General features: G+C 57.0%; 1 protein-coding gene across 1 annotated transcript in view; it reads right to left on the bottom strand.

Moving 5' to 3' along the window:
• LOC146058638 (transient receptor potential cation channel subfamily M member 2-like) overlaps window positions 1-13,063 on the bottom strand; it is a 183,064-nt gene that overhangs the window by 150,489 nt on the left and 19,512 nt on the right. Inside the window, exons 6-7 of the mRNA XM_083170911.1 lie at window positions 11,949-12,126; window positions 2,290-2,444 (exon numbers count right to left, since the gene is read on the bottom strand). Coding sequence (XP_083027037.1) covers window positions 2,290-2,444; window positions 11,949-12,126 — 333 coding nt within the window. The remainder of the gene's footprint in view (window positions 1-2,289; window positions 2,445-11,948; window positions 12,127-13,063) is intronic.

Raw genomic sequence — 13,063 nt, 5'->3', positions numbered from 1 at the left:
TTCCGTTACAGTGTCTTATATAGCGCAGCAGATTCCGTTACAACGTCTTATATAGCGCAGCAGATTCCGTTACAGCGTCTTATATAGCACAGCAGATTCCGTTACAGTGTCTTATATAGTGCAGCAGATTCTGTTACAGTGTCTTATATAGTGCAGCAGATTCCGTTACAGTGTCTTATATAGCGCAGCAGATTCCGTTACAGCATCTTATATAGTGCAGCAGATTCCGTTATAGGGTTTTATATAGCGCAGCAGATTCCGTTACAGCGTCTAATATAGCGCAGCAGATTCCGTTACAACGTCTTATATAGCGCAGCAGATTCCGTTACAGCGTCTTATATAGCGCAGCAGATTCCGTTACAACGTCTTATATAGCGCAGCAGATTCCGTTACAGTGTCTTATATAGCGCAGCAGATCCTGTTACAGTGTCTTATATAGCACAGCAGATTCTGTTACAGTGTCTTATATAGCGCAGCAGATTCCGTTACAGCGTCTTATATAGCGCAGCAGATTCCGTTAGTGTCTTATATAGCGCAGCAGATTCCGTTACAGCATCTTATATAGCGCAGCAGATTCCGTTAGTGTCTTATATAGCGCAGCAGATTCCGTTAGTGTCTTCTATAGTGCAGCAGATTCCGTTAGTGTCTTATATAGTGCAGCAGATTCCGTTACAGTGTCTTATATAGCGCAGCAGATTCCGTTAGTGTCTTATATAGCGCAGCAGATTCCGTTAGTGTCTTATATAGCGCAGCAGATTCCGTTACAGCATCTTATATAGCGCAGCAGATTCCGTTAGTGTCTTATATAGCGCAGCAGATTCCGTTAGTGTCTTATATAGCGCAGCAGATTCCGTTAGTGTCTTATATAGCGCAGCAGATTCCGTTAGTGTCTTATATAGCGCAGCAGATTCCGTTAGTGTCTTATATAGCGCAGCAGATTCCGTTACAGCATCTTATATAGCGCAGCAGATTCCGTTAGTGTCTTATATATCGCAGCAGATTCCGTTAGTGTCTTATATAGAGCAGCAGATTCCGTTACAGTGTCTTATATAGCGCAGCAGATTCCGTTAGTGTCTTATATAGCGCAGCAGATTCCGTTAGTGTCTTATATAGCGCAGCAGATTCCGTTACAGCGTCTTATATAGCGCAGCAGATTCCGTTACAGTGTATTATATAGCGCAGCAGATTCCGTTACAGCGTCTTATATAGCGCAGCAGATTCCGTTACAGTGTCTTATATAGCGCAGCAGATTCCGTTACAGTGTCTTATATAGCGCAGCAGATTCCGTTACAGTGTCTTATATAGCGCAGCAGATTCCGTTACAGCGTCTTATATAGCGCAGCAGATTCCGTTACAGTGTCTTATATAGCGCAGCAGATTCCGTTACAGCGTCTTATATAGCGCAGCAGATTCCGTTACAGCGTTTTATATAGCGCAGCAGATTCCGTTACAGTGTCTTATATAGCGCAGCAGATTCCGTTACAGTGTCTTATATAGCGCAGCAGATTCTGTTACAGTGTCTTATATAGCGCAGCAGATTCCGTTACAGTGTCTTCTATAGCGCAGCAGATTCTGTTACAGCGTCTTATATGGCGCAGCAGATTCCGTTACAGTGTCTTATATAGCGCAGCAGATTCCGTTACAGCGTCTTATATAGCGCAGCTGATTCCGTTACAGCGTCTTATACAGCGCAGCAGATTCCGTTACAGCGTCTTATATAGCGCAGCAGATTCCGTTACAGGGTCTTACATAAAGCAGCAGATTCCGTTACAGCGTCTTATATAGCGCAGCAGATTCCGTTACAGCGTCTTATATAGCGCAGCAGATTCCGTTACAGTGTCTTATATAGCGCAGCAGATTCCGTTACAGTGTCTTATATAGCGCAGCAGATTCCGTTAGTGTCTTATATAGCGCAGCAGATTCCCCAACATAAACAAAAACTCCCACCGTGGTAGACGAGTCCGTCTTCTTAATGACATGTCACAAAAATTACTTCAAGTGGAAAACCCGTAATAAGAGGGCCACAAATCATATCACCCTATTTACTTCTCCATCTGTGTCTTTTGGACTAAAGTGTTTATCTTTTTTATTTGGTATTTTGGTAAAGTTACCAAAGCAGAAATTGGGTGACGGACACTAATATGTAAATGAGCTTCTAATGGATGGCATATATATGAAGACATACAAATGACGAGAACAATGCAGAATATTTGGGTGACACTACTGGGCAATGCGACTTGGGATAGAGAAAGACGCAGTACACTGTTGCAAAGGATTCTGGGATATTACCGCTGTGCGGAGCAGGTGTTTCCGGTTATGGACGGTGCCCCAGGTGGTGATGCCAATCAGGGCAATCTCTTGTTGGCTGCCACTGTAATCCCGCACCGACTCGCCCACATACTTCATCACCCCAGCATGGGAACCTTCCGTGATGATCCAGGCCCCTGAAGGAAGAGACACGCACAATCATCATCATCATCATCATCGTCATCATCATCCTCATCATCCTGTTCCTGGGGTCAGGGTCAGTGGCGTAACAACCGTTGGTGCAGGGGATGCAGCTGCTATGGGGCCCGGCGCTTGGGGGCCGCATAGCAGGCTATCCCCCGCACCCTTTGAATTTGTGCTTTTTAAAACTAGCTTGCAGCCACTGGTTCGTGCCAGTGTAAATGAGGAGAGAGGTGCGGATACCCGGAAGGTGCTGGTGGCAGGAGGGGGAAAGCTTTCCCGCTGCTGCTGCTGCCAGGAGCCGCTCTGTGTAGGCGGAGAGAGAGGAGGATGCGCTGCTGCTACGCATAGCCGCTCTGTGTAGGGGGAGAGAGAGGAGGACGCGCTGCTGCTACGCATAGCCGCTCTGTGTAGGGGGAGAGAGAGGAGGATGCGCTGCTGCTACGCATAGCCGCTCTGTGTAGGGGGAGAGAGAGGAGGATGCGCTGCTGCTCCGCATAGCCGCTCTGTGTAGGGGGAGAGAGAGGAGGACGCACTGCTGCTCCGCAAAGCCGCTCTTTGTAGGGGGAGAGAGAGGAGGACCTGCTGCTGCTCCGCAAAGCCGCTCTTTGTAGGGGGAGAGAGAGGAGGATGCGCTGCTGCTACGCATAGCCGCTCTGTGTAGGGGGAGAGAGAGGAGGACGCGCTGCTGCTCCGCATAGCCGCTCTGTGTAGGGGGAGAGAGAGGAGGACGCGCTGCTGCTCCGCATCGCCGCTCTGTGTAGGGGGAGAGAGAGGAGGACGCACTGCTGCTCCGCATAGCCGCTCTGTGTAGGGGGAGAGAGAGGAGGACGCGCTGCTGCTCCGCATAGCCGCTCTGTGTAGGGGGAGAGAGAGGAGGACGCTCTGCTGCCCTGCAAAGCCGCTCTGTGTAGGGGGAGAGAGGAGGACGCGCTGCTGCTCCGCATAGCCGCTCTGTGTAGGGGGAGAGAGGAGGAGGAGGTGCTGCTGCTTCGCATAGCCGCTCTGTGTAGGGGGAGAGAGAGGAGGACGCGCTGCTGCTCCGCATAGCCGCTCTGTGTAGGGGGAGAGAGAGGAGGACGCTCTGCTGCCCTGCATAGCCGCTCTGTGTAGGGGGAGAGAGGAGGACGCGCTGCTGCTCCGCATAGCCGCTCTGTGTAGGGGGAGAGAGAGGAGGATGCTCTGCTGCTCCGCATAGCCGCTCTGTGTAGGGGGAGAGAGAGGAGGACGCGCTGCTGCTCCGCATAGCCGCTCTGTGTAGGGGGAGAGAGAGGAGGACGCTCTGCTGCTCCGCATAGCCGCTCTGTGTAGGGAGAGAGAGAGGAGGACGCGCTGCTGCTCCGCATAGCCGCTCTGTGTAGGGGGAGAGAGAGGAGGACGTGCTGCTGCTCCGCATCGCCGCTCTGTGTAGGGGGAGAGAGAGGAGGATGCTCTGCTGCTCCGCATAGCCGCTCTGTGTAGGGGGAGAGAGAGGAGGACGCGCTCCTGCTCCGCATAGCCGCTCTGTGTAGGGGGAGAGAGAGGAGGACGCGCTGCTGCTCCGCATAGCCGCTCTGTGTAGGGGGAGAGAGAGGAGGACGCGCTGCTGCTCCGCATCGCCGCTCTGTGTAGGGGGAGAGAGAGGAGGACGCACTGCTGCTCCGCATAGCCGCTCTGTGTAGGGGGAGAGAGAGGAGGACGCTCTGCTGCTCCGCATAGCCGCTCTGTGTAGGGGGAGAGAGGAGGACCCGCTGCTGCTCCGCAAAGCCGCTCTTTGTAGGGGGAGAGAGAGGAGGAGGTGCTGCTGCTTCGCATAGCCGCTCTTTGTAGGGGGAGAGAGAGGAGGACGCGCTGCTGCTCCGCATAGCCGCTCTGTGTAGGGGGAGAGAGAGGAGGACGCTCTGCTGCCCTGCATAGCCGCTCTGTGTAGGGGGAGAGAGGAGGACGCGCTGCTGCTCCGCATAGCCGCTCTGTGTAGGGGGAGAGAGAGGAGGACGCGCTGCTGCTCCGCATAGCCGCTCTGTGTAGGGGGAGAGAGAGTAGGATGCGCTGCTGCTCCGCATAGCCGCTCTGTGTAGGGGGAGAGAGAGGAGGACGCTCTGCTGCTCCGCATAGCCGCTCTGTGTAGGGGGAGAGAGAGGAGGACGCGCTGCTGCTCCGCATAGCCGCTCTGTGTAGGGGGAGAGAGAGGAGGACGCTCTGCTGCTCCGCATAGCCGCTCTGTGTAGGGAGAGAGAGAGGAGGACGCTCTGCTGCTCCGCATAGCCGCTCTGTGTAGGGGGAGAGAGAGGAGGACGTGCTGCTGCTCCGCATCGCCGCTCTGTGTAGGGGGAGAGAGAGGAGGATGCTCTGCTGCTCCGCATAGCCGCTCTGTGTAGAGGGAGAGAGAGGAGGGCGCGCTGCTGCTCCGCATAGCCGCTCTGTGTAGGGGGAGAGAGAGGAGGACGCTCTGCTGCTCCGCATAGCCGCTCTGTGTAGGGAGAGAGAGAGGAGGACGCGCTGCTGCTCCGCATAGCCGCACTGTGTAGGGGGAGAGAGAGGAGGACGCGCTGCTGCTCCGCATAGCCGCCCTGTGTAGGGGGAGAGAGAGGAAGAAGCGCTGCTGCTCCGCATAGCCACTCTGTGTAGGGGGAGAGAGAGGAGGACGTGCTTCTGCTCCGCATAGCCGCTCTGTGTAGGGGGAGAGAGAGGACGCGCTGCTGCGCCGCATAGCCGCTCTGTGTAGGGGGAGAGAGAGGAGGACGCGCTGCTGCTCCGCATAGCCGCTCTGTGTAGGGGGAGAGAGAGGAGGACGCGCTGCTGCTCCGCATAGCCGCTCTGTGTAGGGGGAGAGAGAGGAGGATGCGCTGCTGCTCCGCATAGCCGCTCTGTGTAGGGGGAGAGAGAGGAGGACCCGCTGCTGCTCCGCAAAGCCGCTCTTTGTAGGGGGAGAGATAGGAGGACCCGCTGCTGCTCCGCAAAGCCGCTCTTTGTAGGGGGAGAGAGAGGAGGGCACGCTGCTGCTCCGCATAGCCGCTTTGTGTAGAGGGAGAGAAAGGAGGACGCGCTGCTCCGCATAGCCGCTCTGTGTAGGGGGAGAGAGAGGAGGAAGCGCTGCTGCTCCGCATAGCCGCTCTGTGTAGGGGGAGAGAGAGGAGGACGCGTTGCTGCTCTGCATAGCCGCTCTGTGTCGGGGGAGAGAGAGTAGAAGGCGCTGCTGCTCCGCATAGCCGCTCTGTGTAGGGGGAGAGAGAGGAGGACGCGCTGCTGCTCCGCATAGCCGCCCTGTGTAGGGGGAGAGAGAGGAGGATGCGCTGCTGTTTCGCATAGCCGCTCTGTGTAGGGGGAGAGAGAGGACGCGCTGCTGCTCCGCATAGCCGCTCTGTGTAGGGGGAGAGAGAGGAGGACGCGCTGCTGCTCCGCATAGCCGCTCTGTGTAGGGGGAGAGAGAGGAGGATGCGCTGCTGCTCCGCATAGCCGCTCTGTGTAGGGGGAGAGAGAGGAGTATGTGCTGCTGCTCCGCATAGCCGCTCTGTGTAGGGAGAGAGAGAGGAGGATGCGCTGTTGCTCCGCATAGCCGCTCTGTGTAGGGGGAGAGAGAGGAGGATGTGCTGCTGCTCCGCATAGCCGCTCTGTGTAGGGGGAGAGAGAGGACGCGCTGCTGCGCCGCATAGCCGCTCTGTGTAGGGGGAGAGAGAGGAGGACGCGCTGCTGCTCCGCATAGCCGCTCTGTGTAGGGGGAGAGAGAGGAGGACGCGCTGCTGCTCCGCATAGCCGCTCTGTGTAGGGGGAGAGAGAGGAGGATGCGCTGCTGCTCCGCATAGCCGCTCTGTGTAGGGGGAGAGAGAGGAGGACCCGCTGCTGCTCCGCAAAGCCGCTCTTTGTAGGGGGAGAGATAGGAGGACCCGCTGCTGCTCCGCAAAGCCGCTCTTTGTAGGGGGAGAGAGAGGAGGGCACGCTGCTGCTCCGCATAGCCGCTTTGTGTAGAGGGAGAGAAAGGAGGACGCGCTGCTCCGCATAGCCGCTCTGTGTAGGGGGAGAGAGAGGAGGAAGCGCTGCTGCTCCGCATAGCCGCTCTGTGTAGGGGGAGAGAGAGGAGGACGCGTTGCTGCTCTGCATAGCCGCTCTGTGTCGGGGGAGAGAGAGTAGAAGGCGCTGCTGCTCCGCATAGCCGCTCTGTGTAGGGGGAGAGAGAGGAGGACGCGCTGCTGCTCCGCATAGCCGCCCTGTGTAGGGGGAGAGAGAGGAGGATGCGCTGCTGTTTCGCATAGCCGCTCTGTGTAGGGGGAGAGAGAGGACGCGCTGCTGCTCCGCATAGCCGCTCTGTGTAGGGGGAGAGAGAGGAGGACGCGCTGCTGCTCCGCATAGCCGCTCTGTGTAGGGGGAGAGAGAGGAGGATGCGCTGCTGCTCCGCATAGCCGCTCTGTGTAGGGGGAGAGAGAGGAGTATGTGCTGCTGCTCCGCATAGCCGCTCTGTGTAGGGAGAGAGAGAGGAGGATGCGCTGTTGCTCCGCATAGCCGCTCTGTGTAGGGGGAGAGAGAGGAGGATGTGCTGCTGCTCCGCATAGCCGCTCTGTGTAGGGGGAGAGAGGAGGACCCGCTGCTGCACCGCAAAGCCGCTCTTTGTAGGGGGAGAGAGAGGAGGAGGTGCTGCTGCTCCGCATAGCCGCTCTGTGTAGGGGGAGAGAGAGGAGGACGCGCTGCTGCTCCGAATAGTCGCACTGTGTAGGGGGGAGAGAGAGGAGGACGCGATGCTGCTCCGCAAAGCCGCTCTGTGTAGGGGGAGAGAGAGGAGGACGCACTGCTGCTCCGCAAAGCCGCTCTTTGTAGGGGGAGAGAGAGGAGGACCTGCTGCTGCTCCGCAAAGCCGCTCTTTGTAGGGGGAGAGAGAGGAGGACGCGCTGCTGCTCCGCATAGCCGCTCTGTGTAGGGGGAGAGAGAGGAGGACCCGCTGCTGCTCCGCATAGCCGCTCTGTGTAGGGGGAGAGAGAGGAGGACGCGCTGCTGCTCCGCATAGCCGCTCTGTGTAGGGGGAGAGAGAGGAGGACCCGCTGCTGCTCCGCATAGCCGCTCTGTGTAGGGGGAGAGAGAGGAGGATGCCCTGCTGCTCCGCATAGCCGCTCTGTGTAGGGGGAGAGAGAGGAGGATGTGCTGCTGCTCCGCATAGCCGCTCTGTGTAGGGGGAGAGAGAGGAGGACGCTCTGCTGCTCCGCATAGCCGCTCTGTGTAGGGGGAGAGAGAGGAGGAAGCGCTGCTGCTCCGCATAGCCGCTCTTTGTAGGGGGAGAGAGAGGAGGACGCGCTGCTGCTCCGCATATCCGCCCTGTGTAGGGGGAGAGAGAGGAGGACGCACTGCTGCTCCGCATAGCCGCTCTGTGTAGGGGGAGAGAGAGGAGGATGCGCTGCTGCTCCGCATAGCTGCTCTGTGTAGGGGGAGAGAGAGGAGGATGCGCTGCTGCTCCGCATAGCCGCTCTGTGTAGGGGGAGAGAGAGGAGGACGCGCTGCTGCTCCGCATAGCCGCTCTGTGTAGGGGGAGAGAGAGGAGGACGCGCTGCTGCTCCGCATAGCCGCTCTGTGTAGGGGGAGAGAGAGGAGGACGCGCTGCTGCTCCGCATAGCCGCTCTGTGTAGGGGGAGAGAGAGTAGAAGGTGCTGCTGACCCGCTTAGCCGCTCTGTGTAGGGAGAGAGAGAGGAGGACGCGCTGTTGCTCCGCATAGCCGCTCTGTGTAGGGGGAGAGAGAGGAGGATGTGCTGCTGCTCCGCATAGCCGCTCTTTGTAGGGGGAGAGAGAGGAGGACGCGCTGCTGCTCCGCATAGCCGCTCTGTGTAGGGGGAGAGAGAGGAGGACGGGCTGCTGCTCCGCATAGCCGCTCTGTGTAGGGGGAGAGAGGAGGACCCGCTGCTGCTCCGCAAAGCCGCTCTTTGTAGGGGGAGAGAGAGGAGGAGGTGCTGCTGCTCCGCATAGCCGCTCTGTGTAGGGGGAGAGAGAGGAGGACGCGCTGCTGCTCCGCATAGCCGCTCTTTGTAGGGGGAGAGAGAGGAGGACCCGCTGCTGCTCCGCAAAGCCGCTCTTTGTAGGGGGAGAGAGAGGAGGACGCGCTGCTGCTCCGCATAGCCGCTCTGTGTAGGGGGAGAGAGAGGAGGACCCGCTGCTGCTCCGCATAGCCGCTCTGTGTAGGGGGAGAGAGAGGAGGACGCGCTGTTGCTGTGTGCTGAGCGATCTGACAGGGCCAGTGTTCACCGTTGACATGCTCCCTCAGCGGTGCACCAGCAATGTGTGCTGAGCGATCTGGCTGGGCCAGTGTTCACCGTTGACATGCTCCCTCAGCGGTGTACCAGCAATGTGTGCTGAGCGATCTGGCAGGGCCAGTGTTCACCGTTGACATGCTCCCTCAGCGGTGCACCAGCAATATGTGCTGAGCGATCTGGCTGGGCCAGTGTTCACCGTTGACATGCTTCCTCAGCGGTGCACCAGCAATGTGTGCTGAGCGATCTGGCAGGGCCAGTGTTCACCGTTGACATGCTCCCTCAGCGGTGCACCAGCAATGTGCGCTGAGCGATCTGGCAGGGCCAGTGTTCACCGTTGACATGCTCCCTCAGCGGTGTACCAGCAATGTGTGCTGAGCGATCTGGCAGGGCCAGTGTTCACCGTTGACATGCTCCCTCAGCGGTGCACCAGCAATGTGTGCTGAGCGATCTGGCAGGGCCAGTGTTCACCGTTGACATGCTCCCTCAGCGGTGCACCAGCAATGTGTGCTGAGCGATCTGGCTGGGCCAGTGTTCACCGTTGACATGCTCCCTCAGCGGTGTACCAGCAATGTGTGCTGAGCGATCTGGCAGGGCCAGTGTTCACCGTTGACATGCTCCCTCAGCGGTGCACCAGCAATGTGTGCTGAGCGATCTGGCTGGGCCAGTGTTCACCGTTGACATGCTCCCTCAGCGGTGCACCAGCAATGTGTGCTGAGCGATCTGGCTGGGCCAGTGTTCACCGTTGACATGCTCCCTCAGCGGTGCACCAGCAATGTGTGCTGAGCGATCTGGCTGGGCCAGTGTTCACCGTTGACATGCTCCCTCAGCGGTGCACCCGCAATGTGTGCTGAGCGATCTGGCAGGGCCAGTGTTCACCGTTGACATGCTCCCTCAGTGGTGCACCAGCAATGTGTGCTGAGCGATCTGGCAGGGCCAGTGTTCACCGTTGACATGCTCCCTCAGTGGTGCACCAGCAATGTGTGCTGAGCGATCTTGCTGGGCCAGTGTTCACCGTTGACATGCTCCCTCAGCGGTGCACCAGCAATGTGTGCTGAGCGATCTGGCAGGGCCAGTGTTCACCGTTGACATGCTACCTCAGCGGTGCACCAGCAATGTGTGCTGAGCGATCTGGCAGGGCCAGTGTTCACCGTTGACATGCTACCTCAGCGGTGCACCAGCAATGTGTGCTGAGCGATCTGGCAGGGCCAGTGTTCACCGTTGACATGCTACCTCAGCGGTGCACCAGCAATGTGTGCTGAGCGATCTGGCAGGGCCAGTGTTCACCGTTGACATGCTACCTCAGCGGTGCACCAGCAATGTGTGCTGAGCGATCTGGCAGGGCCAGTGTTCACCGTTGACATGCTTCCTCAGTGGTGTACCAGCAATGTGTGCTGAGCCACCTGGCAGGGCCAGTGTTCACCGTTGACATGCTCCCTCAGCGGTGTACCAGCAATGTGTGCTGAGCAATCTGGCTGGGCCAGTGTTCACCGTTGACATGCTCCCTCAGCGGTGCACCAGCAATGTGTGCTGAGCGATTTGGCTGGGCCAGTGTTCACCGTTGACATGCTCCCTCAGCGGTGTACCAGCAATGTGTGCTGAGCGATCTGGCTGGGCCAGTGTTCACCGTTGACATGCTCCCTCAGCGGTGCACCAGCAATGTGTGCTGAGCGATCTGGCAGGGCCAGTGTTCACCGTTGACATGCTCCCTCAGCGGTGCACCAGCAATGTGTGCTGAGCGATCTGGCTTAGCCAGTGTTCACCGTTGACATGCTCCCTCAGCGGTGTACCAGCAATGTGTGCTGAGCGATCTGGCAGGGCCAGTGTTCACCGTTGACATGCTCCCTCAGCGGTGCACCAGCAATGTGTGCTGAGCGATCTGGCTGGGCCAGTGTTCACCGTTGACATGCTCCCTCAGCGGTGCACCAGCAATGTGTGCTGAGCCACCTGGCAGGGCCAGTGTTCACCGTTGACATGCTCCCTCAGCGGTGCACCAGCAATGTGTGCTGAGCGATCTGGCTGGGCCAGTGTTCACCGTTGACATGCTCCCTCAGCGGTGTACCAGCAATGTGTGCTGAGCCACCTGGCAGGGCCAGTGTTCACCGTTGACATGCTCCCTCAGCGGTGTACATGCACACTCTGGAACCATATAGAATCTCCCTGAAACTGGTTTCCAAAAGTAGGCAAGTATGCAGTGTGCCCCAGATCCATGTATGAAAAGTGTGTGTGTGCGCCTGTGGTCCCTGTACAATGTATGCATATATGTGTTTCTGTATATATCAGTGTGCATGTACAACTTGTGAGGAAGTGTGCCCCCTGGTCCATATACAGCATGTGTTTGTGTGTCAGTGTGCCTCTGGAATATGTGTGTGTGTGTATGAGTGTGCCGCAGTGTGGGACCATGTAGTGGACTTCTCACACTGTGTCAGAGTTTGCCCTGGCTGGCGGCCAGCTAACAGTGGTGATGCCATTTGCGTGTTTTAGGGGACGGGACCTAATGCTGTGAAGTGTCCGCCCCATCAGAGATCTGTGTCTGTGCTGTAGCCAGTTATTGCGCGCTCTTCCCCCTCTCCCTGTTTCTCTCTCACTGACACTGTCTCTCTCCCCCCTAATAACCCGATCTCTATCTTCACAGAGTCTCTGTATCACTGACTCTTTTTCATTGACACTGTCTCTTCCTCTCGGACATTCTCTCCCCCAACCCTCCTCTCTCTATCTCTCTCTGTGTGACAATGGGTGGGGGGCCCTTTCAAGATTTTTGCTATGGGGCCCACAAGGCTCTAGTTACGCCTCTGGTCAGCGTATCATTACTGCACCAGCACTAACTCAGAACTGAACACACATCATTGTCCTCAGGTGTTACCAGGACAAAGGCTGCTGGGCAACATGGTCACCTCCACCATCCTCTGTACACATCTACAATTATCATGTATGCCTACAGCACCCCCAATATACACAGCACTATACAGAGAATATACAGCATTCATATCAGACCAGACACGGGAAGGACATACATGGCGAGCCGTGACCAGTAACTGGACTCCTGGTCTCAGGGCTGTAGGGCAGTAATGCCAACCATAAAGCCATCTACATCCTCTGTATAACTGGTAACCAAGGTGCCAATCTCATTGCTACAGATGCCAACATCCCTCGGAAGGTTCCAGGACCTCTCCCGTATGAAGCTCAGTATTATGGAAAGATGCTGATAACACGTGGCAGAGACATGGCCAGAACAGGGGACACGAGTGGTGAGGAGAAACGTAGAGTGGTCTTAGTAGGACATGAAGTCCTCTTACCTGTCTCTGCTGCTTTCACAAGGCCCCGACCAAACTGGGTTTTCAGCCTTGGGCTGATGTTGAAGTTCTTGAATCCTCCAATCACTGATATCAGAAGTTTGGGTGCACTGAGACCCCACTGTTGTGCCATGAGGTCATACAATACACTGGGTGTAGTGTCGCATGATGCCCGCACATACTGTAGAGGAGCACAGTCCAGTGTGAGTGACATACACAATATTCTGTACTATAAGCACTCATTCATATGGGTAATGGCCCATGTACGTGCACTCTGACCATGGGGCCTGATTCAGGGTTCTATGCTGTCTGCCGTAGCTGCGAGTGTGTTCTCAGATACTGGGGCAGATGTACTTGAACTCTGATCATGGGGCCTGATTCAGGGTTCTATGCTGTCTGCCGCAGCTGCGAGTGTGTTCTCAGATACTGGGGCAGATGTACTTGCACTCTGATCATGGGGCCTGATTCAGGGTTCTATGCTGTCTGCCGCAGCTGCGAGTGTGTTCTCAGATACTGGGGCAGATGTACTTGCACTCTGATCATGGGGCCTGATTCAGGGTTCTATGCTGTCTGCCACAGCTGCGAGTGTGTTCTCAGATACTGGGGCAGATGTACTTGCACTGTGATCATGGGGCCTGATTCAGGGTTCTATGCTGTCTGCCGCAGCTGCGAGTGTGTTCTCAGATACTGGGGCAGATGTACGTGCACTCTGACCATGGGGCCTGATTCAGGGTTCTATGCTGTCTGCCGCAGCTGCGAGTGTGTTCTCAGATACTGGGGCAGATGTACTTGCACTCTGATCATGGGGCCTGATTCAGGGTTCTATGCTGTCTGCCACAGCTGCGAGTGTGTTCTTAGATACTGGGGCAGATGTACTTGCACTCTGATCATGGGGCCTGATTCAGGGTTATATGCTGTCTGCCGCAGCTGCGAGTGTGTTCTCAGATACTGGGGCAGATGTACTTGCACTCTGATCATGAGGCCTGATTCAGGGTTCTATGCTGTCTGCCACAGCTGCAAGTGTGTTCTTAGATACTGGGGCAGATGTACTTGCACTCTGATCATGGGGCCTGATTCAGGGTTCTATGCTGTCTGCCGCAGCTGCGAGTGTGTTCTCA

The sequence above is a fragment of the Crinia signifera genome, chromosome 2, assembly GCF_055691185.1.
Source record: "Crinia signifera chromosome 2, ASM5569118v1, whole genome shotgun sequence".
NCBI lineage: Eukaryota > Metazoa > Chordata > Amphibia > Anura > Myobatrachidae > Crinia > Crinia signifera.
Note: the sequence above shows the minus strand (reverse complement) of the source record. Positions and strands in the feature narration are given on the sequence as shown.